This window comes from Accipiter gentilis, chromosome 5 (genome assembly GCF_929443795.1).
Source record: "Accipiter gentilis chromosome 5, bAccGen1.1, whole genome shotgun sequence".
Lineage (NCBI taxonomy): Eukaryota > Metazoa > Chordata > Aves > Accipitriformes > Accipitridae > Astur > Astur gentilis.
The window spans coordinates 31,457,477-31,483,304 of record NC_064884.1 but is presented as its reverse complement, the minus strand read 5'-3'; the positions used below and the strand labels follow the sequence as shown (position 1 = coordinate 31,483,304).

General features: G+C 41.9%; 1 protein-coding gene across 1 annotated transcript in view; it reads right to left on the bottom strand.

The window, feature by feature from the left end:
• CNKSR3 (CNKSR family member 3) overlaps positions 1–25,472 on the bottom strand; it is a 65,490-nt gene extending 40,018 nt beyond the window's left edge. The window contains exon 1 of the mRNA XM_049801272.1: positions 25,323–25,472. Within this exon, the coding sequence (XP_049657229.1) occupies positions 25,323–25,374 (52 nt within the window). The 5' untranslated portion in view covers positions 25,375–25,472. The remainder of the gene's footprint in view (positions 1–25,322) is intronic.
• Between the last annotated feature and the right edge of the window lie 356 nt (positions 25,473–25,828).

The window sequence follows — 25,828 nt, the reverse complement described above, 5'->3', positions numbered from 1 at the left end:
GGGCTCAAAGGCCTTAGTTTGCCACGAAAAAATAAAAGCCTTCAAGAGATCTTTGAATTACTATCTAGTGTACAAAGGTTAAAAAACTTCCTCATTCAATTTTTTTAATCCGAGTAGTTTCACAATCACTCATAACACTGCCACCATCTGAAGCATCATTCACTTTAAAAACAAACAAACAAAAAACCCAAACACAGAATTGAGAGCAAGAGCTGCTTATTATCAGCATCACAAAATGTCTCCTGCATAAACCAGCTTATTTGATAAGTAAGTTCTCCTCAGGTAGTCAATAGTCAAGAGGTAAGCAACTCCTCCACATTTCTGTTTAATCACCTGCATCCTAACCAAGCAGGGACAGCCTGGTGCCTCAGCAGGCACTAGGTCTAGCTTTGCCGAGGACAGGCATTGCCTAGGACAGCCCGAACCATACAGTAGTTTCTTGTCTGCCCCCCACTTTGTATAGGGATAGAAGCAGACAAATTGCTGGCCTCTGCCTGCCAGCAGGGATGCAAAGGGCAGCTCTCTCATGAAGGTCACAGCAGGACAGAAGGAAAGGGTGAAGCCTTCGACTTTGATAATGAGTACTTTACTGTCCCCTCTGTAATCCCCTCTGACTGACAGTTGCACAGAGAGCCTTTTGCAACATGTTCCTATTCTCAGTATTTCCAACTAACATATTTAGCCTGGAAAAACAGACTACATACACATGCGTTCACACTACCTCAAAATAAATCCATTCATTCCATTCAAATCCATCCATAAATCCCTTGGCTTCTTTCGAATGCAAAACTGAAAGCTTTGCCTTGTAATAAAAGAACTGCTGGGTAAATTTGGGTTGTAAACCACGCTGACCACAAGGGCTATGAAGACTATGTTTAACCTTTAGCTGCTCCATATAGATGCAATCTCAGATTGACAGGCCTTCCGCTGTGCTATACTTTTTACCGGTCCTTCCCACAAGGCCACGGATTGAGACCATTCCAGCAGTACCCATTATCATATTCCAGGCTGTAAATTTGAGGACAACTATAAGCTTCAACACTTCACAGGGTAAAAATCATGAAGTATGTTAAGGAAGAGTCAAAATAGCTTTTGTCCACACGCTTGCTGAACCCTTCCTGGAACTCCAGCAGGTTTGCAAAGTAAGACCTCTCTCTACAAAGGCCAGAAAAAACCCACTCAGATCTCCCTCACAAAATATTTTCAGGAAACTAAGGAGACGTGGAGTAAGTAAGAGTGGAGTCTTCACAGAAGAGAAGATTGTAGGGAGGAAGACACAATAAAGGCTTACAAAGCCAGAAGTGGCATAGAAAAACAGAAAAAGAGCACTGATTATGCATCATTTCTTCCAATAGAGGAATTAGGGAGAGCCAATGAAGCTAACGTAACAGGTCTGAACAAGCAATAAAAGAGTGATTCTTCACACAGCAGTATGCAATGAATGTTCAACATCCATACGGGTTCAGGGGAAGGTGAAAAGGTTCATGAAAAAAAAAAAAATGCCACAGAAGTCATGTCTGACTCTGAAAGACTCAAACAGAAATGGTTAAACGCTTTAGGAAGCCTACAGAAGGAAACACACGATATGCCATTTTTCCTACAGTCCTCGTTAACATATCCCTTTTTGGCAAACATTCAGAATGAGACACTGAGCTAGATGGCACAGGACACAGGACTTCCACAGTTGTGCCACACACAGCACTAAAATGTAGATGGCAGCTTCCTTCTAATTACTTTTATCCTAAGACTTAAGGAAGTTGTTCTATCTTCACTAGTGAAAGCTACTATTGGTGTTAGTATTTACAATAATAGTGACAAGAGATTTTCCCAAAAATACAAAAACTCTATGTAGAGATATAGAAGGCAGGGAGGGAGGGTAATGAAGGAAAAGGCTAAACACCGATACTGAATTGGGATATCAATTTGTACCAGATATAAATCAAAGCTTTTACAGACTGGTAAAAAAAAACCAAAGCAAAAATAGACCCTAGTAATACTAGGAAATAGATCACAGTGAATCACGCAGCTGCTCTTGTGGGTTGTTATCCAGTTTGAGATGTTAACAGTGAGTGGGAAATTGCAAGAGTGAATTAATTTAGAAATTGTACCTTCAGTTGACAATGAGTGAACTTACATCAGGACTGCAAAAATATATTTGACATGAGTGAGTGGTAGCATACAAAAAACTGAAATAAAAGCAATTCTATAATAAATGAAAAGTTAATGGTATTTAACTCCAAAAGCATTTCAGCTAAAACTCAGAAGTTGAGTTTTCTTTCTTTATTATAGCTCTTTTTCAGGGAACTCATAGAAAAAATTGGGGTGGGGGAAGAGAAACGTATTTCTACTATTTTCCATAAGGGGTTTCCTAGTATGACGATAACATAGCTTTAAGGCTTCAAATTAAAGGCAAAATTAAAATGTAATGCTATAGAAATTGAAAAGTAAATTGTGCTGGCATGCCACATTTCTAAGGAAAAAAAAAAAAAGGACACAGGATAGTGACATACAGGTTTAACCAGAAAGATATCTCTTCTATAAAGAGATACAAGCATGAAGACATAGTTCCAATCACTCTTTACTACACTGAAAAATAGATCACTGCCACAATGACAGAGAGACAGAAATTAAAGCCTTTTTCAATTTGACAGGGCATTCCCTCTAGACATGAAAAAGTAGAGTATACCAGGAAACAAACAAACAAACCAAAAAAAAAAAATGCAAAAAAAAAACCCCAACAACAAAACAAACCAAAAAAACCCCAAAATCTATTGTATTACATTCCCACCAATTTGAAGGCAGGTGGGTCAGAATACACATGTAGTGATGTTTTTCACCCACAGAGCTGGACTGGACAGCTGTGTACAGCTGTGGGCCCCTACTGCAGGTACTCGGCCATAACCTAGTGGGGCTTTGCTGACATCACACTCTCTAACACCATCCACTTCCCTGAGAGAACGTGGACTCCACCGCTGAACACTGGGCCATTAAGTATCATTTGGCTTCTAGGGTTGATATTTTGACTAACCTGGAAGGAAGAGGGAAGAGATAAGAGACATCCTTGTTCAGGGCTTACCACACAGCCCCAGGCAGCCAGACTCTGCCATGTCACCCCATACACCCATCTTGGGAAAAAGGGTTTCCAAGAAGGAATAATAAGAACCACAAACAAGGGCTTATATTCAAGACCTCAAACACCTGGCAGCATGGTGTCTTGCTGGCAGCATTTCAGCTGTAACTCTTCACTAATCCCAGCCACTACCAGAACAGGACTGCCAACCAGACAAAGATGAAAAAAAGGAAGAAAACTAATGCACAATGTTTTTTTCCTGCTGACTTTGGTGTATATTCTCTGTCTGCATCAGGGATTAACTTCCATGTGATAAAGTAGCTTCACATAATACAACAGTCATGCTTTAGTTTTCTCTTTTAAGAATCGTCTACATCACTCACTGACCAGCTATGCTTGGCAAAAGCAATCTTTCCATGCTTTAACAGATTTTGTTTGGCAAACTAAATAAATGAGATGGAAGCAGAGCATATCCATATGTTCTTTGCAGATAGACCTGGCACTCTAAGTTTCAACAGAACATACGATGAAAGCCAACATTTAGCAAATGCATGCAAAACTCATTAAAATAGAGAACACACCTGCCCTAGGCAGACAAGCCCAAATAGCTTCCTAGCCAATACCACAAGATGTCTTCAGGGACACTGCTGACAACATCCTCCCCGATTTCACAGTAAAAACAATATCCTACTTGTGGCAAGATGCAAGTCACATTCATCCCCTGGGAATATTGCAGCATGAGCAAGGCAACATGAACCAAATAAACCTGTAACAAGGCACTTTTATTTAATCAACATTTATTGCTCAAGTAGCACCTAAAACTACTATAAACTCCAAACTGAAACAAAAAACCATCTCTTTGCCCAATATATTAACTCATGCAAAAGCTGTGCCTATTTTTCTGTTGGTTGCATTTAAAATAGGTGTAATTAAATGGGTTTAGAATGGCTCTCTGACACAGAAGCACTTCCAGCAAGTATGACCCAGATTTTGTTATTCTTTTCACCCTAAGCTTTTACCATTGTATCTAGCAATCAACTTATCCCCCCCCAGAAAAATTATTTTAAACCGACAGAGCTTGGCTCTACATACTGTACTAGACTACTGCAATGGCAGAAAAATTCACATCTAATTGTTACTACAAAGATTGTTCTTGAACTAATTCATTCAAACTCTTTTGACAGCCATCGTGTCCAGTGAACATACCCTAGTGTTTGCTACAACCTAATAAAAACATTTTGCTGGCGAAGACATTAACTGGCAGTGTCAGCAAATATGGAGCTTTTAGCATGGTAAAAGAATAATCACTCAATATGACTTTAATGTCACATGCATGCATTAGGGGAGGCAAGAAAGCTGACTAAATGGCTGTGGTGAAAAAGACAGAACAGGATTTAAAAGGTCTAAAACCACTGCCAGCTCTTTCCTACACCCTAGAAAATTCTCTTCTTTTTTTTGTCGCTTGCAACTGATATCTGTAACTATTAAAAGGTGTTGCTTAAACAGGGCATCAAGAGATGGTAGCTACTTTGTTACACCACTGTAGAGTGGCTTCAATAATTCCACTCGAGCAATGAGTGTAGAACTGTTCCACATACACCAGGACAAATTTATGTGTCCTACAAGCTATTAAGGACATAAAGCATCTTCCTCGCATACTGCGTCAAAATTCTGACACTGAAACTTTCACCAAAGTTTAAATATGGGGACTCTGTTCTACCCTGGGCTTGAAAAATCTCACTCCTCTTGGATGCTCAGAAGTTGTTTCCCGATGCACATGGGCTCAAAGAACCACCAAGTCTCTCCAGCAGAAAATAAAAGCAAATAGTTAAATCAAAAGTAAAAAGCAGAGAAAACCAGATGATTCCAGTATTCCTTTTTCTCACCCCACTAAGCCTTTTTCTTCATACTAAGTACACTTTAAGATATGCTGGCCAATATGTTTTAATTATACTCAAACAGAAATTTGCAGCTTCTGTAGTCAAGGTAGGTCTGGTTTTCCCTCTCACTGAGAAGTTAACTGTTTGTTCCATTGATGCAAATAACACCTTTGCCTAGGCACAGCCAGGTTTGGGCAGGAATGAAAGCAGAGTGGTATCTGGCCACTGAAAACTGCAGCTGAGAAGCATCTACAGACAAGATCTTTGTCCCTCCCTCCATACAGTGCTAGGATTTATAGGGAGTCAATCCACTTCACCACATGCCCTCTCCTGTACAGACCATATGGCATGACTACCTCAGAAACAAACCACCCATGGGCATACCACAGCATTTGTCTCTTCTGCAGCTAGGTGGCAACAAGAACTGAGGTAGGAGACCAATTGCCATTTCATCTTCAGGCTGGTCCAACACCCTGACTCACTCTCTCAGTAAGGAGGCCACACGCAGGAGGACAACATGACCTCAGAATTCATTCCATTGCATCCCAGGCAGCACACAGAGACACATAGCTGGTTACTGCCAACTCACTTTGGATAAAAGTGAGGAAAAGCTCCCCCGTACCACCAGAGACAGGTTTGTCCCAGCCACTTAACATCAACGTCTTAACAGGAGAAGGCAAGCTGCACGGAGACCTGTGCCTCAACCACTGCAATGGCACCTTTATAAGCTCAACATCAGCAGCAGCTTCAGCTAGTACAATGGGCTGAAAATTGGGAAAATATGTAAGAGGACACATTCTCATCTGCCATCTTTGATGCAGAATTACTGCAGAGAACAAGGGCAGAAAGTTGCAGGGGGATGAGAGATAAACAGTAGAATGTGGCACAGCTATGCCCAGCAGAGCTCATCTGTCGGAGACCTGACTTGTAGGTCCTCAGACCCCCGACACTGCTCCTCACTGGACTGGCTGCAGACCCCACTTAGAGAGGTGTGTTTCCTCACACCCATTAACAGCTCCAAAGAGAAGCCCAAAAGAAATCTTATTTCTGCTACTAACAGATACAGATGTTTTCACTAAGTCAATGCAGCCACAGAGAAAGAAGTTTCCTAGAGTTTTCCAACTCACAGAACCATGCTGAATTTGTTGGGTGGTTTCTTTTTTATACCACTACTCTAACACACACTTTTTACAGGAGAACTTCTACTCACAACAAGCCTTTAAAACACTTTACCATTTCACTTACGGAAGTACAATAGCACTGAACCTAAAATAGTCTCCATGCTAGCTCTGGAGTCATGCACAAGATTATGGGAACCAGATATTATTATTTTTTAATGGAAAAAATTAATTTTGTTTTATTGTTCTAGGGAAATACATATTGCAGCTTAATCCATAGCAGGAATATGGAATCATTTAAGTCCCCAGAGGCAAAGACTCTGGAAGCTATGGAAATTACAGAATTAGGATACAGTCTGTAAATCAGTTTGTATGGCTGAAGACCACCTCTCTAGTCTCATTCTTCCCATTGTCCATCCCACTCCTCTCTCCAACATCCCTGATCCCCTTCTTTCCCACCCGCACCATACTACCACCCCCTTGCCAGAAAACATTAAAGGTCCTATCCATAGCAAAAGTGACAGAGCGCCAAAGTAGAGGTGATGAAGGGCCCCATCAGGTGCTCTGCCTGTGTCTGAGCATCCTCTGGGAGGCACACAAGTGCACCAGAGAAATGCTGCACATAGGCTGGACAAGCTCTGTGTTGTGGACCAACATACACCATCCCTGAGACACTATTGTACCACCTGGCAGCAAATGACACCATGTGAGGCACAGGTTTGGGAAATATACTGTGTAGGTGCCATGTAGGAGGAACCAGAGAGATGTCGCAGGACAGTACTTGGCTTAATGAATGGGATGGATGTTGGACAAGAGGCAGTGAATGCCACAAAACCTAGAAGACAGTGAGGAATACAGTGCAGTGTGGGGTTGAGAATTGCACAGCTAGCACATTAATACATGGTCCTACAAGGTATAGGTGACAATCCTATTTGTCCCCTCTAAGTATTTGCTGGGGCGGGGGAGGTGGGCAGGGAGGAGAAGATGGTACATAGATGGAGGTGGTCTCTGTAGTGTCAGTACTTGACATAACAATAAAGTCCCTCCTGCATGACGTTGCTCTCACGATATCCCCAGATATAAAATATTCAAGACACACCAAGTGCATTTACTGCCTAAGTGTTCAAAACTGGCTATGCTGTGTCACATCAGTGTCCCAGGGTGCTGGTCCGACTGGCCTTCTGGGATGCAGATGTTATTACCATCAGTCATTTTGTATAGTATTGCTTAAAGCAAAGCAACATTTCACTTCTTACCTAGGGGTATGCTGTTTGGCAGGTTTCACCCCATCCCTCACATCAGCTTGCTCCAGTTTTCCAAGCAGCAGACATATGAAGTTAAACTTACCAAGAGGCAGGTCCCTATCACTGTACTTTTCTAACTCACCTAACTTTATTATTACTATACTTTAAAGTAATTCACAACCAAATTTAAAAACAATTTTCACAACAGCACCAGACACAGGAGCACTCCTGGACAATTTCCCCTTATAACATCTTGTAATTTCAATTGTGATGTTAATGCATTCCCAGTAACACACAGTTTACATCAGCACCATCACAAGATGAAACTTCAAGGTGTCAAAAATTCAAAGCTGTCTTTATGAGGAAATGTTTCTGCTTCAGAGAGTTAACCACAGTAAAATACAGCCACATTTCCACCTTAATTATTTTTTGCCTACTGACACTTCAAAGCAATGCTTCTTCAGTTCATTATTCTCATACATTTAACAACTCTCTTTGTCTACCTAGCATTGCCGATTTCTTATGTATAGTCAATTTTTCCTCATACTGAGTTTTTGCTATGCCACTATCTGTTCTTTTTTTTTTTTAAAGAACAATGTTACTTTCAAAGCTTGTTTTAGCAAAATATCTTTTTCTTTGTATGTTAACTTTTTTTCATTAGGGTTGGCTTTCATACAAAACAAATTAATCAATAATCATTTTTTTTAAAAAAATCACCATTCCCATGCTCATCTCAGTTAAGCACAAATTCAACAGCTGAAAGGACAGGAACTTGTAGAGAAAAGTAACCCTTACACGCAGCAAAACCAGGCAGATACCTGCTAAAGACTGACAAGCCACTCATGAAGAAAATATCTGTTAATCCAGTGGCTGATCCACCTCGTAAGGACCATAGTTCTCCCTCATCCCAAATACTACTACTTTCATTTTCAGTTATATCAAACTTCACATCAGCCACACCTACAGCTGTACAGTAACCAAGGGGGAAAATTGTCTAAATCAGATTTTAAATAAGACTAAATAGTTAACATTTGTGAAAGTGATAAACTAATCGCTTCACAGCCCTACTTCTAAGAGAGCATTAAGTGGACAATCTCCCCTTAAGGCTTTGAGTTCTGTGTTTGCAAAACAGATGCATGAAGGGATGAAAATCCCATAAATGGTTTGCATTCTTAATGTCTAACACAATTCAGTCCTTGGGGAGCACACTACGTGTGTACATGTGTGTATGTGGGAGATTGCATGCAATCTTTTACAATGAGGCCCTGATCCTGAACCTGTAATATTACTTTAAGCACCATAAATAACACAGCAGCAGAACTGTAGGTTGAGAGCAGTGATCAAAATGTCACCTACTAAATTTTGCATCACTATGATAGGTTTGTGATCCTGCTTCCCAGCAAATCCAGTTGCTCTTCCCCACTTTTCTTAATTGCTCTTTTTATAAATAAACAAACCAACCCCACAGGTACTTCTTGTACACTGATGTTGATGATTCGGAGCATAATGCAGCTTCCTGAATGTAGATCCTGCTTTAGCTACCTCAAGTACACAGTCACAAGGATACGGCTATTTAGTTTGACACCAACAACAGGAGATACCTGTTAACAATAAAATCGCACAGACAAAAAACTCTTCAATGTAATGTACCTAGCCTGGGTTACAAAGACACATGAGAGAAACCGCAAGAGCAGGGGAGGGATAACTGCACTTATTCTTAACACAGTAGTTAATCACAAAGAATGAAATCGATCCCCAAGTCTCTGAAACAGGTGAAAAACAGGCTAGAAACAAACAGATGCAAATACTGTCCTAAAAAGTGGGTGCAAAAACGATTGCACCTGGTTTTTAAATCCAATATGCTCCCCTCCACAATTTCTATTTCTAGGGTCACCTAGACATTCATTTCTTATTTTTCTTCTGCTCCTCTATTTACCTTTCAAGTAGCAAGTTTTAAGTTTTCAAAAAAATCAAACATCCAGTGGGCACTCAGAAGTTTTATGCTGTCTACTACCAGCTATTACAAACTTCAGTGGTTTTTTGCAAATCTGTAGAAAGAGTAGAAGTAATGAGAAGTAATAAATGCAAAGTTTCACGTGAAACTGAGTGCTTTATGTAGCTCCATGACTAACATACTTGAAGAGAAGAATGGGGTAGAAAGAAGAACTAAGCTATATTTTATGAGCACTGTAAAATTCTCAAAGCTTTGCTGGTCCTTGAAATACAGATTTGGAAGAAGTGTAGCCACTTTATTCTAACAAATACTTATCTTGTCTTCAACGTAACTTCCCAGAGCAAAACTGAAATATGGTATGCTCTCCCATTCTGCTGATCTGTCAAAGGAATTATAATTACCTTAATCACAGAACAGACTTACTAGAGCCATGAATTCAAAACACGTAAGAGGTTACAAAATTCCTTTAAAAGTTTACAAATTTTTTTTTCTCCCCCTCTCCTTTTCCCATCTTTAATTTAAAAGTTGCATCTTTTTTTTTTTTTTTAAAGTGCCATCTGATGGGTATAAAGACTGTGTGAAACTGAAAGGCATGGAAACTTGGAAGCATGGACACTTAGAAGCAGTTTGCCCACTAATAAGAGATAGACTTGATCCAGAAAAGATACATTAAATAGATAATAAATAATAGTAAATGGATAATAGATAATAAATAGATAAAAAGATACATTTGATCCAGAAATATCATAAGTTTTATTCAAATACAGTTATTTGTTTTAACCAACTTAAAGCTGCCTGAGCAGCCTCTCTCCTGGGTGCATACTTTATCTCAAGTATTACAGAGCCTTATTTCCAAGCTACGCAAAGAGATCAAATACCCTTTTCAAGCTAGAGCTTATTTCCACAGCTTGGACTTCTGGAAGTTGATCTGCCTCATGGTTAGTACTGTGTAGCAATCTCCAGCTAGTGATCAAATTTTCAAACTTCCAAACTTCATAAGTAATTCCTCACTGTGCCCAAGGATGTATTTGGAAATGTAAATACAGAATTAATACTTCAGTGTGCTACTTCCTAAGGAGAGAGAGAGCATACAACCAGGTTGATCCTCTTCGACCTCTGAGAGTACTCCTATTTGTTAACTATGTGGCAATGAACTTTTAAGACGGTGATTTATGGAAGCCTGTTTGATCACTGTTGATCTTTGTTCTTCACTTACAGGCACAATAGTGACCTTATTTACGCCCAAGTTAATCATTAAGTCTTACAGAGTGTGGGGAACAGTGGGGGAAGGTGAGGGGTGATGCAAAGGAGGGTTTCTTTTCTGAATTAAAGGCATTAGTGATTTTTAGAAGTTTTCAAAATGGCAGCAAAGAAACAGTGTTTCATACAGATACTCTCTCTTTATGCAGACTTGGCTTCACATCCCCAAACCGAGACTGCTACTGAGAGGATAGCACCATCCCTGTGTGTGCTCTCTACCAAAACTTCCAGAAAACCCACCAGCTTCAGCAGTGCCCTCTGCACAAGTAACGGAGACCGGTAAGCACAAAACTGTGAAAACTTATTTCCAAACTGTCACCACAGAGGCTACCATGTCCTCCTGTCTTCTGCTTACCATTAGCTGGAAAAGAATGAGGGCTCCCCACCCAAGGGGTAAAGCAATTCATCAAAACATTTGCTGCTCATACTGAGGATAAAAGTCCCAAACCCTCTGAAAACTGTTATAAAATAGCCAGGAGACAGTGAGGATGTGACAAAATACCACCTGGGAAAGAACATCATGTAACAGGAAAATACTGGGAATAAAGGGGAATACAGCCACAAGAGAAAAGATAGGGAGAAATTACTACTGAAAATTTCCATGAGAAATTCACCAAACAGAGAGCATTTAACTGACCTTTAAACAGTCACACTGCTTCAACTACAGTAAGCACACATTTTTTGCATTATTTTCCTATCTTAGGGTTTATTTCAAATTGACAGAAGTGGCAGTATCTCAAAAGCAAGCAATCCACAGGAGAGCATTATGGGCATATAATAACAGGGCAACATAGAAGTCTTCTTATCCCCAAGTTACTCACTCTAGACATCCCACCCCGCTCACGTGAAATAAGACAGATGTTTCTTTTACTCCCAAGGTTTTCAATTCCAATAGATATAAAACTGTCATCAACCTCTTGGTCTGCAGACACTAAACTTCAACTGTTTCCCCCCTCACACACACACACACTAATCCTGCTGAAAGATGCTGGAATGAGAGCCACAGAAACCAAAAACATGCATTTACTTGCAGACCACAGCTGAGAGCAGCAGCTCACACCCTCTTCCTAGAGGTGGAACCGGCCAAGCCTGGGGAGTTTTGAGACAGAGGGGACAGGCCAGACCCCCACTCAGCCACACTCTCCATCTCCCTGCTGAAACCTCCAGCAAAGGAAGCCTCTAGAGAAAACTGCACAGCAAAGCTCCCTGGCAAAACAACAACCCAACTTAAAAAACAGTGAACCAATTCCACTCGGAGACAAAAAAATCAAAACTTCAGCCCACTTTATCCAGAGTTAGACTTCCATCAGCCCATACATCCCATCACCAAGACTCTGCCCATCTCCTTTACCGTTGCTAACAACTTCTTCACAACAGCATAGATAAATACTCTTCCAAAGAAATAAAATGGAAGCAAGTATGAGCACAAAATTCAATCACATGCAATATTAATATTAATCACAGTGACTACAGGCAACACAAAAGCACTGTCCCCTTTGAAGCATACTTCCTAAGGTGACTCCACGACTTGTCAACTTCAATAGGTGAGGCCTCTTCCGTGGGGAAATTAGGTCAACAACTTTGCAGTAAGAGTAATTTTTATACTCCTTATCAAGTTACAAAAGAAAAAAAAAGCCTTTGCTGACCCTAAAAATAAATACTGTCCTTCAACAGATCAAGCACAAAGTAATTTCATTTTCTAAAAGCAGTAACAGTACACTCTACATTACTTGTTTGTGTCTCTAGCACATGAAGCCTCTGTGCTTGACAACTTTATGTGGTTAATATGGCCCAACAACCCCCTGCCCTAGGGCCTTCATCTCAAACATGCAATTAAGAGCTTGCCTTTTAAAAGTTTCAAGGTATTTGTGGTTGAAGGAGTAGTTCATTAGTCACAAGAGCTCCTTTTCTTGAACTCTGGTAATTAACACTCTGATGCCTGTTCCCACAGTGGAAACAAGAGGGAACATTGCAAAACTGCCTGCCTCTTGGCTCCCAAGAAGAAATGGTGTGATCCCTTTAATTTGGTTTGGCTGCCTTCTCACACCACCATGTGGAACTGTTTTGGCTGATTGCAGCAAGGTCCATTACTCACATCTGCCTCTCCTTTGTGTATGCACCCTTGCAAACACTCTGATTACTGTTACACCCATGAGCTAGTCAGGGAGCAGTTTGCTGTAAGGCAACAGCTGATGTAGTTGCCAGATAGCCAGCCTTTGAGATGACAACTTCCTACACTGTTACAAAACGTTTATGACTAGCACCTTACAGTCTCACGGTCACCAGGGAGGCACAAGTACAGGCACATGATAATCACCAGCCATCAGCACCTGCTAATCACATTAATATGTCATAACAAGCTGAATGACATTAACAGAAAAATGCTGATGGTACATACCTCTTCCCATCAAGGACAGATCCCCAGGAGTCACTGCTGGATTATCCTAGGAGACACTGTCATTACTTGGATGCATACATTACTTCATGTTAAAAATTCCCACAAAATTTACATCAGGAATTCTAGCTTCTTAAAAGTTATTGTTTGCATTATTTTATATAACACATCAGAGTCCCTTCCATGAGTCAGGACATGCAAGAAGCCTCAAGACCAAAGAACAGAAATCCCAACTCCTGCCCAAAGGGAGCTTGAAACAGAGAGAGGAACAGAAGATAAGGAACGACACTTCACCCCGCTGGACAGGCGATCATTTCACTGCACCAGCCATTGTCCTTCGCTTGCAAAGGGCTGGGAAGGTTGATGCCATCACAGCTGACAGCTTTGAGTAGAGCTTTGCAGCAATGTGAAAAGGATCAGAAACCTTAGAGGTGTTCAGGTAAAGTAACCACTCAAGATCCCAAGAACAGATGAGGAAAGATCTTTTCCAAGCTAAACGATTCTATGATTCTGTGATTCTAAGATGTGCAGAGCAAGGCTGGAAGGCCCGTCCACAAAGTTCTCAGAGTGAAAGCAGCCAGCATACATTTGAAGTAATAAAGGTAACAGCAGAGAGGGGAGAAGAAAAGACCGAAACAGCACTCCTAGCTAGACAAAAAAAAAAAATAATAATTTTGCAGCAGCAAAACATGCCAATAAACATTGTCCCAGCGACAGGGGGGACCTGCCTTGAGGCACCCAATACAATAGGTGTTTTAAAGCATATCACTGAAGCATCTCAGCTTCCTTTGAACAGACTGTGTCAAAAAACAAGGTTTATCAACTGCGCAGTCAATCACCAAATCTCTCAGCTTCCCCATATTTTTATAATTACTTTAAACACCTAAAGCAATTGCTTCAAACAATTAGCTGCCTGACACTTTTTCATTATTCCATGTCACCTTACAGCCCCAGGTAAGTGTGCAGTGATGATGCTACTACCTAAAATAGCAGAGACCTCACCAGAGTTCAAGTGCAACACCCCAGCTGCAAGTAAGACAAAGCCATCCAAGATCAACAGAGGCAAAGCTGACCGAGGGCTCTGTCTGAATCATACACAAGTCCAAAATACCGTCAACCTGACCAGGAGCCCTACCTCCCTCCTAGATGTAAAGTGGAGCAGAGGAGGGCAGGAAAGAGCCCGATATCTATCTCAGCCACTCCATCTGACATCCCCATAAAGTCTTTTTTTGTGATTATGAAGAGGCAAGAGCATGAGCAGATATTCCACTCTCTTAGTAGGGTAGCGACAAGATATTTCTGACCCTCTGCTGAAGCTCCAAACAAGTCTGATACTTTTAAGGCACAGCAAAGCACCATCAGATATTTGTAGGGAAGTCAGTCAATTCAATTGATGGCTACTGGCTTCTTTCTCACAGCATCTCAAGCTAAATTGAGTTTTGTTTGGTTTAGGTTTTTCTGGAAAGATGTTACAGAATACAACTTTATTGGCGCAGCTTCCAGGGAGTGCATAATTCCTAGGTGCCAGAAGCATCTCTAGGCAGGGCCCTCACATATATAGTTAACAAAACTGCTAAGGGGATGCTGCAGACAGAATGAAAATACTTTAGATATTAATAAAAAGCTAGTTTTCAAAAGTTAACAGATTTTTGAGAACACCCAGTGACACAGAGGAATATTAAAGAGCAAAATATATTTCAGTAAAGCCACAAGAGATAATTAACTAGGTTTCCAACTATCATTTCAAAACACTCTTAATCCTTGGAAAACTGAGGATGACACTGGACAATAAAATCACATGCATTATGCTCAGTTATACAAGGGTTAGAAACCACACAGTCCATTCAGTATTCTGCAGCAACCAAGCCATGTTAATTTGAGCAAAACTTGTAAGCCTGCATACAAACTGACAATCTGGGAAATGAGTACTTCTGTGAATGACAGCTCAACAAAAGTCTCCAGGCATGCCTAACATGAGACGGACTCTACTGGGAGCTTGAACTCCTCTCCAAATACACTGCCCTGAGAAAGCCAGTACTAATCTTACTACACTAAAAGCTGACATAGTGTTGCTAGCGGTACTATGGCCACATTCCAGTGTCCAACTGTCAATTGCCCTGTTTCAAGAGACAATTTTATACACCAGAGATGCTCACTAGTTTGGAACCTAGTCACTGTGATGTGGTCTAAGGAGACAAAATATTAAACAGCTTCTCAAAATATTCAAAACTAGCTACTTCAAAGGTTTGGTTCCAGCAACATCAATGGAAAAAAAAAAAAAAAAAATCATTTTCCAACTGGTTTCCCCATCAGGGATAGCACCATAAGATAGGAGGGTTTCTGCTGTGAAAAGAAACTAAAGTAGCCCCAGAAGATTGCTCCAAGTGTTTCTAATTACACCACAGCAATCTAAAAAGTATCAGCTACCCCAATATAATTACAATTGTTAGATGCTGCCTTTTTGTGCAATAGCACATGGTGCTGCTCATCTTTCTACATAGCTTTACAAGGTAATCCACCAATCAAAGGCACTGCACTGGAGACATACAAAGTAGAAAGGACAGAAGAGGTCAGTTATTATCACACTTGCATCTGCTATGACTCTAACATGCAGTATTTTAAGAACTCTGTGTTAAAATACACCAAATTTTTCATCAGATGCTGAATAGTACAAGATATAATTACAGCTCTCCCACATACAGATCACACTGATTACATTCCACAACTCTCTTGTATATCAGATGCCTATTGACTAGCAGTATTCCAACAACTCTAAATGCAGCTATGGTCTATTTTCTTAAGCAAACATACACATAATTTTTAAATGAGGATGCCCCCTCATTTCTCATCATGAGCCGTTCTCAGGTGACCGACGGAAAAAGGAGGATCCGCTAGATACAACATTGAACCGGGGCCTGCAAGTTTTCTTCCCCTGCTGCAGACATCATTGGATTAACCTGGTTGGAGACTAAAATGCTTGAACTCCCAGGATACTCAATGGAGACCTACTCAGTAATCAATGGAGCCCAGAGCACGATTCAACTCGCCCCAAAACAGACACCGAGCGCAAGATCTGCTGAGCCACTCTCTAGGCTCCGGTGACTATAACAGGAATATAGACATCTAAATTAATCATGTCTTAATCCTGAAAGCCCCCACTGCCAGCTAGTACCTGCTATGGAACCACAGCATCCACCTCAGTCCATTTTAATGCTCCAGCTTCAGCACTGCTGCAAACCCACACCTACCCTCCCAAAGCAGCAATGAATCTCATTCTTGGTCAAATGCCAATATTACATGTTCCTCCAAGATTACCATTAAATCCTAATCATAACTGAGGGCAAACTGTGTTCCTAACTTTTTTTTTTTAATGAAGTGATGTCTAACACATGTTATTGTGAGATACAACCAAAACCAGCAAGAAATAAAAGTGTTATTGGCAGGTTTGATTTCCAAGTTCTTGTTTTGATCACGTATGGATTTATTTATCTAGTGTTATTGTCTGAAATAGCGTGAATGATGTATAGTTAGAGAAAAGATGAAAGATTGTTTTTAAATACAAGGAAATAACTACAATGCTTTTATGTTTACACAGAGACTACAAATTTTAAAGAAAAAAATTTAAGCACATGGAATTTATAGCATATTTATCTTTTGCCTCCTCTTTCTTCTGAAGTTTCCATTACAGCTTGTGTTAGAAACGCCAACAATTACTAGGTTTTCTGTTCTGCCATAGTCCTTTTAAAATTCTGTTTGCTGAAGCTAACGCAATTCAAAGGGCAAGAATCCTACACCTTGCAAAGGATGGGCGAGTGAAGCAATGAATACGCATCACCATTAGAACCACTCAGAAAAGAAAAACAAAAACCAAAAACCCTCATGTCAGAGAAGGCATCTGCATTTCACTAGGTTCCCACTTTTCCTCTACAATACTCTCCCCAGCACAGCTCCATCCTCTGGTCCCTGCACACGTTTTTCAGTCCACATTCTTCAGGCATGTCTGAACTTGTTCTTATAGCCCTCCTTCCTCAGGGGATGTCCTACATAGGAGGAGGAAAAAAAACCAAAGTCTTCATCCCTTACTGTTCCCTTCTCTCTCCCCACCCCCACAGCCAAGCACACATATTCTCAGCAACGCAGTGCTAACATACCTGCTCAGGTACAGCTTTCTGCCTGCTGCAGCAGCGGGATAGCAGCCAACTCAAAATTAAATTTTCAAGGCACTGAAGTTATGATATTGCTGTCCCAATGAAACAGACTGGTAGATTTTCATTCTTCTATTTACATGTCCACCTGTCACCAAAGGGTTGTCTTTTGGCCAACACTGCAAGGACACAGCTCTTTCACAATGCTAGTTCAGGAGGAGGAAAAAAGTACTGCCAAGACCTGAAGCTCAGAAGAAAGCATCTTTGGAACAGGCAATAGCAGTAATATCACAACAGAAGGCAGAAATACTCTCTTATTAGATAAGGGTCTTATACAGCTACGAAAGCTAGAAAGCCCAACAGAAGCCCTTAACCAGCCTGCCTCACTGTCCCGCTACACTCCTAATATACCCAAAGGAGGGAATACCTTGAGCCCTTCCCTTCTGTTCTGGCTAGGAAAGCATCTGTACCAGACAAGATATCTTTTATTAATGACGAAAAGCTTTGCAATATGACCATTTTGTAATGCATTCACCCACCAAACTTCATTCCAGTAATACAAGACTCTGTGGGATAACAAAAGATATTAATGATAAAAGGATGGCAACCTAAGCAACATAGATTTTGCACACACAAGAGACATAAGGATCATTAGCCTAGAAGCATGTACCAACACTTGCTTTAGCAGAAGCCTTAGCCCTTGATGAGCTCAAATTAAGTTTCAAATGGAGTTCTTTCCTTTGATCAAGGAGCAAGATAAGATCAAATTTATGCCACAGAGCTTTGATTGCAACAGCACACCAGACACTTTGCTTACCTACACCTAACTACTAGTATAAGAAACAGTCCAAAAAAATAAAGAGGTTTTGTCACTACAGTGACAAAGAACTGTCCTCATGTGAAAGGTTATCAGAGAAGCACATACAAGAAACTACATGAACTCAGCACTGATGCAATATTATAACATAATTTGGCCAGATACTGAATGCATGCCTGCAGACCAATGTTACGGAGGTCAGTGATTTGATCTCAACAAATGAAACACAGATGCTTGGTTTCATCCAGCATGTGGGATGTTTGATGAAAATTAGCTATATTTCGTAATATCATAAATATCTATTTTAATAGGTAATGAATGTTTAAAGCCAGTGAAACAGATGAGTCTGAATCAGTGTACCTCCCGCAGATCCTCCAATCTGTGAAATGTTATTGCTTGTGCTCTAAAAAGATGTGGGCGGGCATATGCAAACCTGCAGGCAATTTCCTCACGCAAAGGAAGCATGGCCCAGGGATCTGAATGATAGCCTTAGACTCCAAAGTCATCTCACTCTGGTAATGAGAGCCCAAATGACAAAAGGACTGTATACCCTGCCTAACATTAGACAGAGATCCACAGTCAAACAGCATTTTTATTTGAATTTCTTATCTCTTACTGCAGCCCCGTGGACAAACACACTATGATCTGCTAGCAATTCCACAACCACAAGAACCTGGGTCCTGAAGAACTACTGTAAATATGCGAGAGGTTGCTATAGAGGCTCCAGCTCCACTAACTCCTGTCCACCCTTCCTTTCCTCCCCCCAAGCTGGCCTTGAAAACGTCAGTACCCCACCACCTCCTTCTTTTGACAGGACTGATACACTCGGGATATGTGCAAGACCGAACAAGGAGACACTGCAGAAACACCATCCTTCTAGGTAGGCGAGGCCTGACTGCGTGACGTTGTTGGGAAAACGCAAGGTACAAATTAAGGCCAATATCATCGCTTTTATGGAAAAATACACAGTGGTAATCAGCTTTTTCCCACTTAATTCGCAGAGCCACTGTTTGGACTTATTCATTAACACACCTTCTGTGTGAAGCTTCCCTCCATTAACATACGTTCTGTGTGAAGCTTCCCTGTAAGTGAAAATCTTGTCCTAAAACGATGTAGCAAACCAAAAACTGAGCAGTCTTGCCACTTGTTCTGCAATGCCTAACTGTTACTAGTCATCATCTGTTTGATGTACCTGGAAGAAGCTCATCTGTTAGACCATGACTTAAACCAGGCAATCCAGAAGTTTAGATTTAAGAAATCAAAAGGACAGAACAAACAGCCCCAAAAAAACCCACATACTTTTGAATACTTGCCGACAGGCTGTATGCACACATCACTCGTAACTGCAATTCACCTAGTAGCATGTGTTGGATAAGCACCTTTGTCAGGGTCTTTCACTTAAGAAAATAAAACATCATGACAAACTTCAACATGCATTTTATCCAGTGCCCTGTACTTTGTCTTCCCTTAGCTCTTGCAGCATGCTAGAGAGTGTACAGGCAGAGAGGGGCACGATCCTTGGCCAAGAGGATTTATGTGCTGAAAACATGGGAACCCAGACGGAAGGACAAGGAATGAACACTAACAAGAGTTATGAAAATCTGACACACACACAACTTTTCATCAAAAATGAGGCTTTTCCTACAGGAGTATCCAACAACAGATACAAATGACTTCCTGTCACTCAAGGAAAATCTTTAAAGGAACAAGGAAAAAAGCAACCGACCCACTGGCCAATCTCTGCATCTTCTACTGAGCAGTTAGAAGAAATTTCTCTTAAGTATACTACCTTACATCTTTAGTTGGTTAATACTGAGCAAGCATCTTTGCTCTTAACACAACTACCTATGTTCAGGTACTACCTAAATATACCTTGTATACCTAAAGTTCATTGTCAGAGTTTCACCACATTCCTCTACAAAGGTTACAATCAACTTTCCACTAATGCCTATTGTGATTTTAGCACTTTAAGTGTCACTTTTCCAGACATTATGCTGACAGCATTCAACTTTCAGACTTTCTGATGTTTGGTTAAAATAGTTTGAACAGCAACTTAATGGCAAATAAACAGAGCTGTCTGAACATTAAAAGCTCGGGGCGGGGCAAATTAAAAAAAAAAATCACAGAACCCACAAGCAGCTCAAGAAAGTGCAACAGAAAAAAAACCACGAAAACACAATCTAGTCACATGAACACAGAGGCTAACTTTAGTTTACTTTTTTCATACACATTCACTGATCTTAGCAACAATGAATGAATAATTTTAAGACTGCAGTAGTACAAACTCATTGTACAACATTTTATTCTGTTTCAACCCACAAACAAACAGAAGTATTTAGTATATTCACCTTTTGCTAGTAAAACATTATGGGCCAGCTATATTCAGAATTTCAGCCAAGATCTGCAAAGAGTGGTTATTCAATGTCATTTTCTGACCTATTTAACAAATACTCTATAGCACTATTTTTTAAGTAACCAGGTAAACAGTTGAAAGAGATTCTTCTGCAGCCCCAGTTATGGGCAATTCTCTATTCTTCTTTACTGAAGGCAAAATACTCCGTCTCAAAAAATAACCAGGGTTGCCTTAGTGTTAGATTTTTGCAAATAATTTGAACACAACAGCATTCACCTGAGAGTAGCTAAAAGGAAAGGAAGGCTAAAAAAATAACTCCAGTATCATGTATTACCCATAACTGTTTCTAAAAGCCAGCTATAGTTTGCAGCTCCCAGAGCACACAGTTAACTTGACTGACCTTGTTGAAATCTCCCTGGGTAAGCAAGATAGCTCTAAAAAAAGAACATCAGGCCCTCACGATTAATTGCTAACTATTAATAAATTAGGATATTTCTCCTTCTTCTCCCAGGCATACCTATAAATAAACATAGTTGCCCAAAAGCTTTACCAGGAATGGAAATCAGAGTATTTCATGATATAACAGGCACAGGAATAAGTGATATCCATGAACTACCGAGGAAGGGAATAACAGAACCTGGAGTGCAATAAAGACACCAAAGCAAACGCTTGATCCCCGGCTAACCAAGTCTACAGCTACAGGGACAAAGGCCAAATTGTAATGGAGCCTCGCAACAACGGAGGCTTCTAACCACAAGCGTGTCAAACTGTCTTTACCGTGTAAAATTTGGCTTGAAGTCACAACTCACATAAGTATGTGAGGCCTGGGGGCAGGGGAAAAAGACAGATCAGGCTATAGCAAACAAAGAGAAGGCACATCAATGTTCTCTAATAAGACAGTGACATTTCTCACACAGGAGGCTCTATCCCATATGCAGCTTTTTTCCCCCTCGCATCTTTTGAGGAATGACCTTAGCTGTGGGGTTTTCAGTAGCCAGGGGCTTCTGAGACCATAGAAGATTTCTCCACATCATCAGATCACTCAATTTCCTTCAAATTGTTGCTACATCAGTAAAATTAAGACACTTTTGGGTTGGATATTTCTCCATATGAACAGCCCTATGGAACTAAATAGGTTATCGCTGGTTTCTGCACCCAGGATAGCCCAGAAGACTGCAAGCCCACAAACAAACCCCACAATCAAACAAACACCAGCAGCATACTGCAGATGTGCTACAACTTCCATGGCCATACACCTGTCCCACAATAACCTGAATAACTGCAGGGATACCTATTGAGGGGCTCTGGGGGAATTCAGTCTCGCATGCACACAAGGGAGTGCCAAGAGATACAGGTGAGGACTTTGAGCCCATAAGCATCTTAGCCTGCACAGGAGCAAGCCTGCAGGTCAACCGCAACACCATCCAGATGTTAGTTTATACCCCAAGGATCAACTCACAAAAAAAAAAAAAAAACTCCAAACAAATGAAAAGAAAAAAAACCCAAACATGCCTTCTCAGTATAGTCAGGAAAACAGTACACGCTATATATTTCAAAGAGCATAAACTCCATGCCAAGCCTGACACAAGTCAAATCAACACAGCATCCTAACCAAAGTACCTTTTCAAGGGTGAATATGGCCCCTAAATATTATCTGAATTTATATCGTGCTGCAAGAGAAACATATAACTACACCATCACTTCTTCTAGACAGAAATCGGGGAGGTGCTTATAAAAATATCAGATATAGTTTTCAAACACTGATGCTGTAGCTAAAAAGTCATCACATCCTTGGTCGAAGCTTCAGAAACATCTCGCCTACACAGAAAATTGCTAGCAAGTAAAAGCGCAACTTCCTCAGCAGCTTTGGTTTAACTAGACCTTATTAGCTACATAGCCTGCTACTGTCAGTACAGCACCCTCTGCCAGAAAAAACACCCTTGTTCACAAGAAATAGCAGCATTCTAGTCTGAATTAGCAGGAGAACAGAAGCAACTGCGTTTTGTATCAGCTGTTGTTGGTAACAATGAACAGAGCACTTTTTATTTAAAACCCAACTACAAAAATCTAAAAATACTTATGTTCAGCTTACTAATTCTTGATAGGTTCTATTTTAAATTCTAGATAAATGCTATTTACAGTATTTACCTAGGAGTGAACAGCTCAAAATGACAGAGCAAAACCCTTTAGGATAACAACTGTTAAAAAAAAGTTAGTTCAAAAGCTACTTCACACAAAAAAGGGCATGTTCACCAAGAGCAAATAAGCTAACTGTCCAGCAGTGGTCACACAGCTTACTTCTGGATTTTGTTTTTGGGGGGTTGTTTCATGGAACACAGGGAAGTTTCCATGCTTCTTTTGGTTTGGAAAAGTTATTTAAAAATTTTTAAAAAAATCAATTTATAGGTGTTTGACTGTAAAAAGATTTGGAAGGAAAAAAGGTTCCTGGAAAAATATTCTCATTTTTACATTGAATATTAAAATGGATTAAATCAGACCACTTACCTCTGCTACTCTCTACATTTTTTCACAATATTTTTATCGTTGTACAATAAGCATGCATCATTATCTGCAAAACAATCTCCCCACTGAGAGCTGGCATCTCCCATCACAGTTATTTATGTCATTCTAGAATACATCTCCATGGCACCACAGCACTAACTAGAGGCAGCAGATATCACCAGCTTGACCAGTTCAGTGAAGATCATGCTATCACCCTCCCTAGATGGCACACGTAAGAAAACAAACGGCATAAGCTCCCCTCCAATCATTTGTTTTATAAAGCTAACCTTGAGAGTTAAATATAATATTCATAAGGTAAAATACAGATATTGATCTTTGGTCAAACATAAAATCCAGTGGCTTGTGAACTACACAGTAAATAACCATTTCAGATTAAAAAAAAAAGCCAACTATGAAATATTGTGCTAATAAGGCTGTTAGCTAGCTATTACAGTGTCAATTTTAATGTGCAGAGATGAAAGCGTAACCATAAAGAAAAATTTTCCGCATCTCATTTCTTTATTGCAGTCTTGTCATGCAGGGAGTGACATAAAATGACGACGCTGTGCACCAAAGAGGTCAAAAGCTTACCTAGAAACTGAAAAACAACAGCAGAAACAAAAGTCACCAGCAGTCTTTAATTTATTCCTTTGCATTTCAAAGGGCACGTGTTTGCATTAGTCAGAAGATCCACCTCCCAACTACAGCCAGCCCTCAAATTATTCTGCATAACACTAATTGAGGGTCCAGCTCAAGAGTTCCCTGTTCAAGGAACCTGCGAGTAAAATAAGTTATGCAAGAAAGCGAGCCAAGCATGCCTAAGTATAATAAAGCCTTTTAAAATGATTAGCAGGTTTACTCTTTAATCTGGCAAGGTAACAAACTTTCAGCGCCCAAGAGAAAAAACACAATGAAGGAAAAGCATTATATAAATATTCCACATGCCAAAGCAAAAAGCTTATTTCATTGGAACAATGCACTCCTGTTTCAACCAATACCAATCTGAAAAAAAAAAAAGAAAAAAAAAGAGCTCTTTCTCTGGAAGTTATTTGTACGTTAACGCATAACTTCACAGCACGTTTGCCTGGAATCCTCTTCTCACAAAGGCTGCTTGGACGGTCCCTCACTGGCACCGGCCCCTCCACGCACATGTTCACGCTCAGGAGGGCTGGGAGTATCCACCTCGCACTGCATGAAAACATGAGCCTGCTTTCCAAATTTGCCTCAGCCTTGGGCCGAACTACTGCCAAGCGCTGACCGCAGGCACGCAGTCTAATCGGCATTATGGTCCTGAGACAGAGGGGTAATGGCTGCTGCAAGTAAACGCTGCTCCTAATCCAGGGAAACTTTCTCCTCTGAAAACATTCCTAACGTCGCAACAACTTCAACGCCAGCAAAGCCTGCGAAAACGCTGTACGTAACGAAAGACAATCACGCTAAAACGTAGTCCTGCGAGAAGACAGAAGTACATTTCTTAAGTCACACATCCCTCACCTAACTCCTAGCTACCTCCCTTTTGATTTATTCCCTGCAGAGCGGCAACCGCCAGAGCAACATCCCAATCGGCATTCAGAAACCACGCGCAGGGTCCGACCAAACCGAGCTTTAACCGGCCTTCAAGGAAAAACCCGAAGACACCCAACGCTGCAGAGGTCCCCCGGGGCAGGAACGGGGCAGCTGGCGGGCACCACCCGCCGCCCGCTCCGTCCCCACCTTCTCTTCTCCCCGTCTCCCACCACGGAGCTGCCCGGAGCCGGGCGGAGAAGTTCGTCCTTCACCCGCCAGTCCCGCTGAGGCTTTCCGCAGCTCTGCCGACATCGTGCACGAACCTCGGGGCAGAGTGGGAAGTTTTGACAGGCGGGAGAGGGCGAGAAACAAGCGCGCACCCACGGGAGACGATGGACGGACGGACGGACGGGCGGGCGAAGGGGCTGCTGTTCAGCTCTCCGAGCGGGAGCCCGGCGTTTTAATCCCACCACCGTCAAGCAGGATTAAGAGTTCTTGCTTACTTGAGCTAGTTTGTAAAGTTTCTGCTTAACTTACAAAACTGCAGTTTTTTCGACCAGCGAGTGGCTTTTGCTTGGAAAGCTGGAAGTTAACGTCCACCGATCCACTCCTGCCTGAAGGAGAACAGCCACTGCTACCTCAGCGCAGGCACACCGGCCCCAGAAGAAGGGGACCGAGCCCTGAGGAGACCCCACGGCACGTACCTGCACCCCGAGCCAGCCCGGTGCAAAACTCACCATCCCCACGTCCAAAAAAAAAAAAAAAAACCAAACGCAAAAAAAACCCCAAACCAAACCAAAAACAAAAAAAAAAAAACCAAAACCCACGACGCGACGTACGCCCAAGCGCACTACCAGGTACGGAGATAAGTCGGGAGGGAAGGTAACAAGCAACCCCCAGGCAGCACACGCCGGGACGGCCACGGAGCCGGGGCCGAGGCGCTGGCGAAGGCCCCGCTCGCCCCACCGGGGAGCCCGGCCCCGGGAAGAGAAGCCGCGGCGGGCGGCGGGGCACCCCCGAGCCCGACGCCGGAAAGTTCCCGCGGCGCAAACCCGGTCGGACCGGCTCCCTCTCTCACCCTTCGTCCAGTCCACCACTTGCTTCGGGCTCCACCTGGTTACCGGCTCCATGGCGGGCACGACCCCCCGCGGCTAGACCGCAACCGGGCTCGTCCGGACGCGAACTCGCTCCCCTCTCAAGTTCCCATCCCGGCAGCACCGCTCCGGGGCCGCCCCCCTCTCCACAGCCTGGCTCCTCCCACCGGCCGCGGACCGGCCCCGCCCCGCCGTCGCTCCGCCCCCAGGTGCCGTACCCCGGGCGGGGGCCGGGCCGGGCGCAGCCGTTAACGGCCGGTTCCGCCCCGCGCGGGGCGGAACCGGCCGTTAACGGCTGCGCCCGGCCCGGCCCCCGCTTGGCGTAACGCTTTCATTTCATTACTGTGGGCCACATCCAGCCTCGACTTCAGGTAGCCGAGCCCACCCTACGAGGGGACGCGGCGGCAGAAAAAGTTAAAAAATATTGCCGTCTTAAAAGTCAAATTCAGGAATTGACGAATGCTGAAAATATTAAATTTAAGGGATTCCC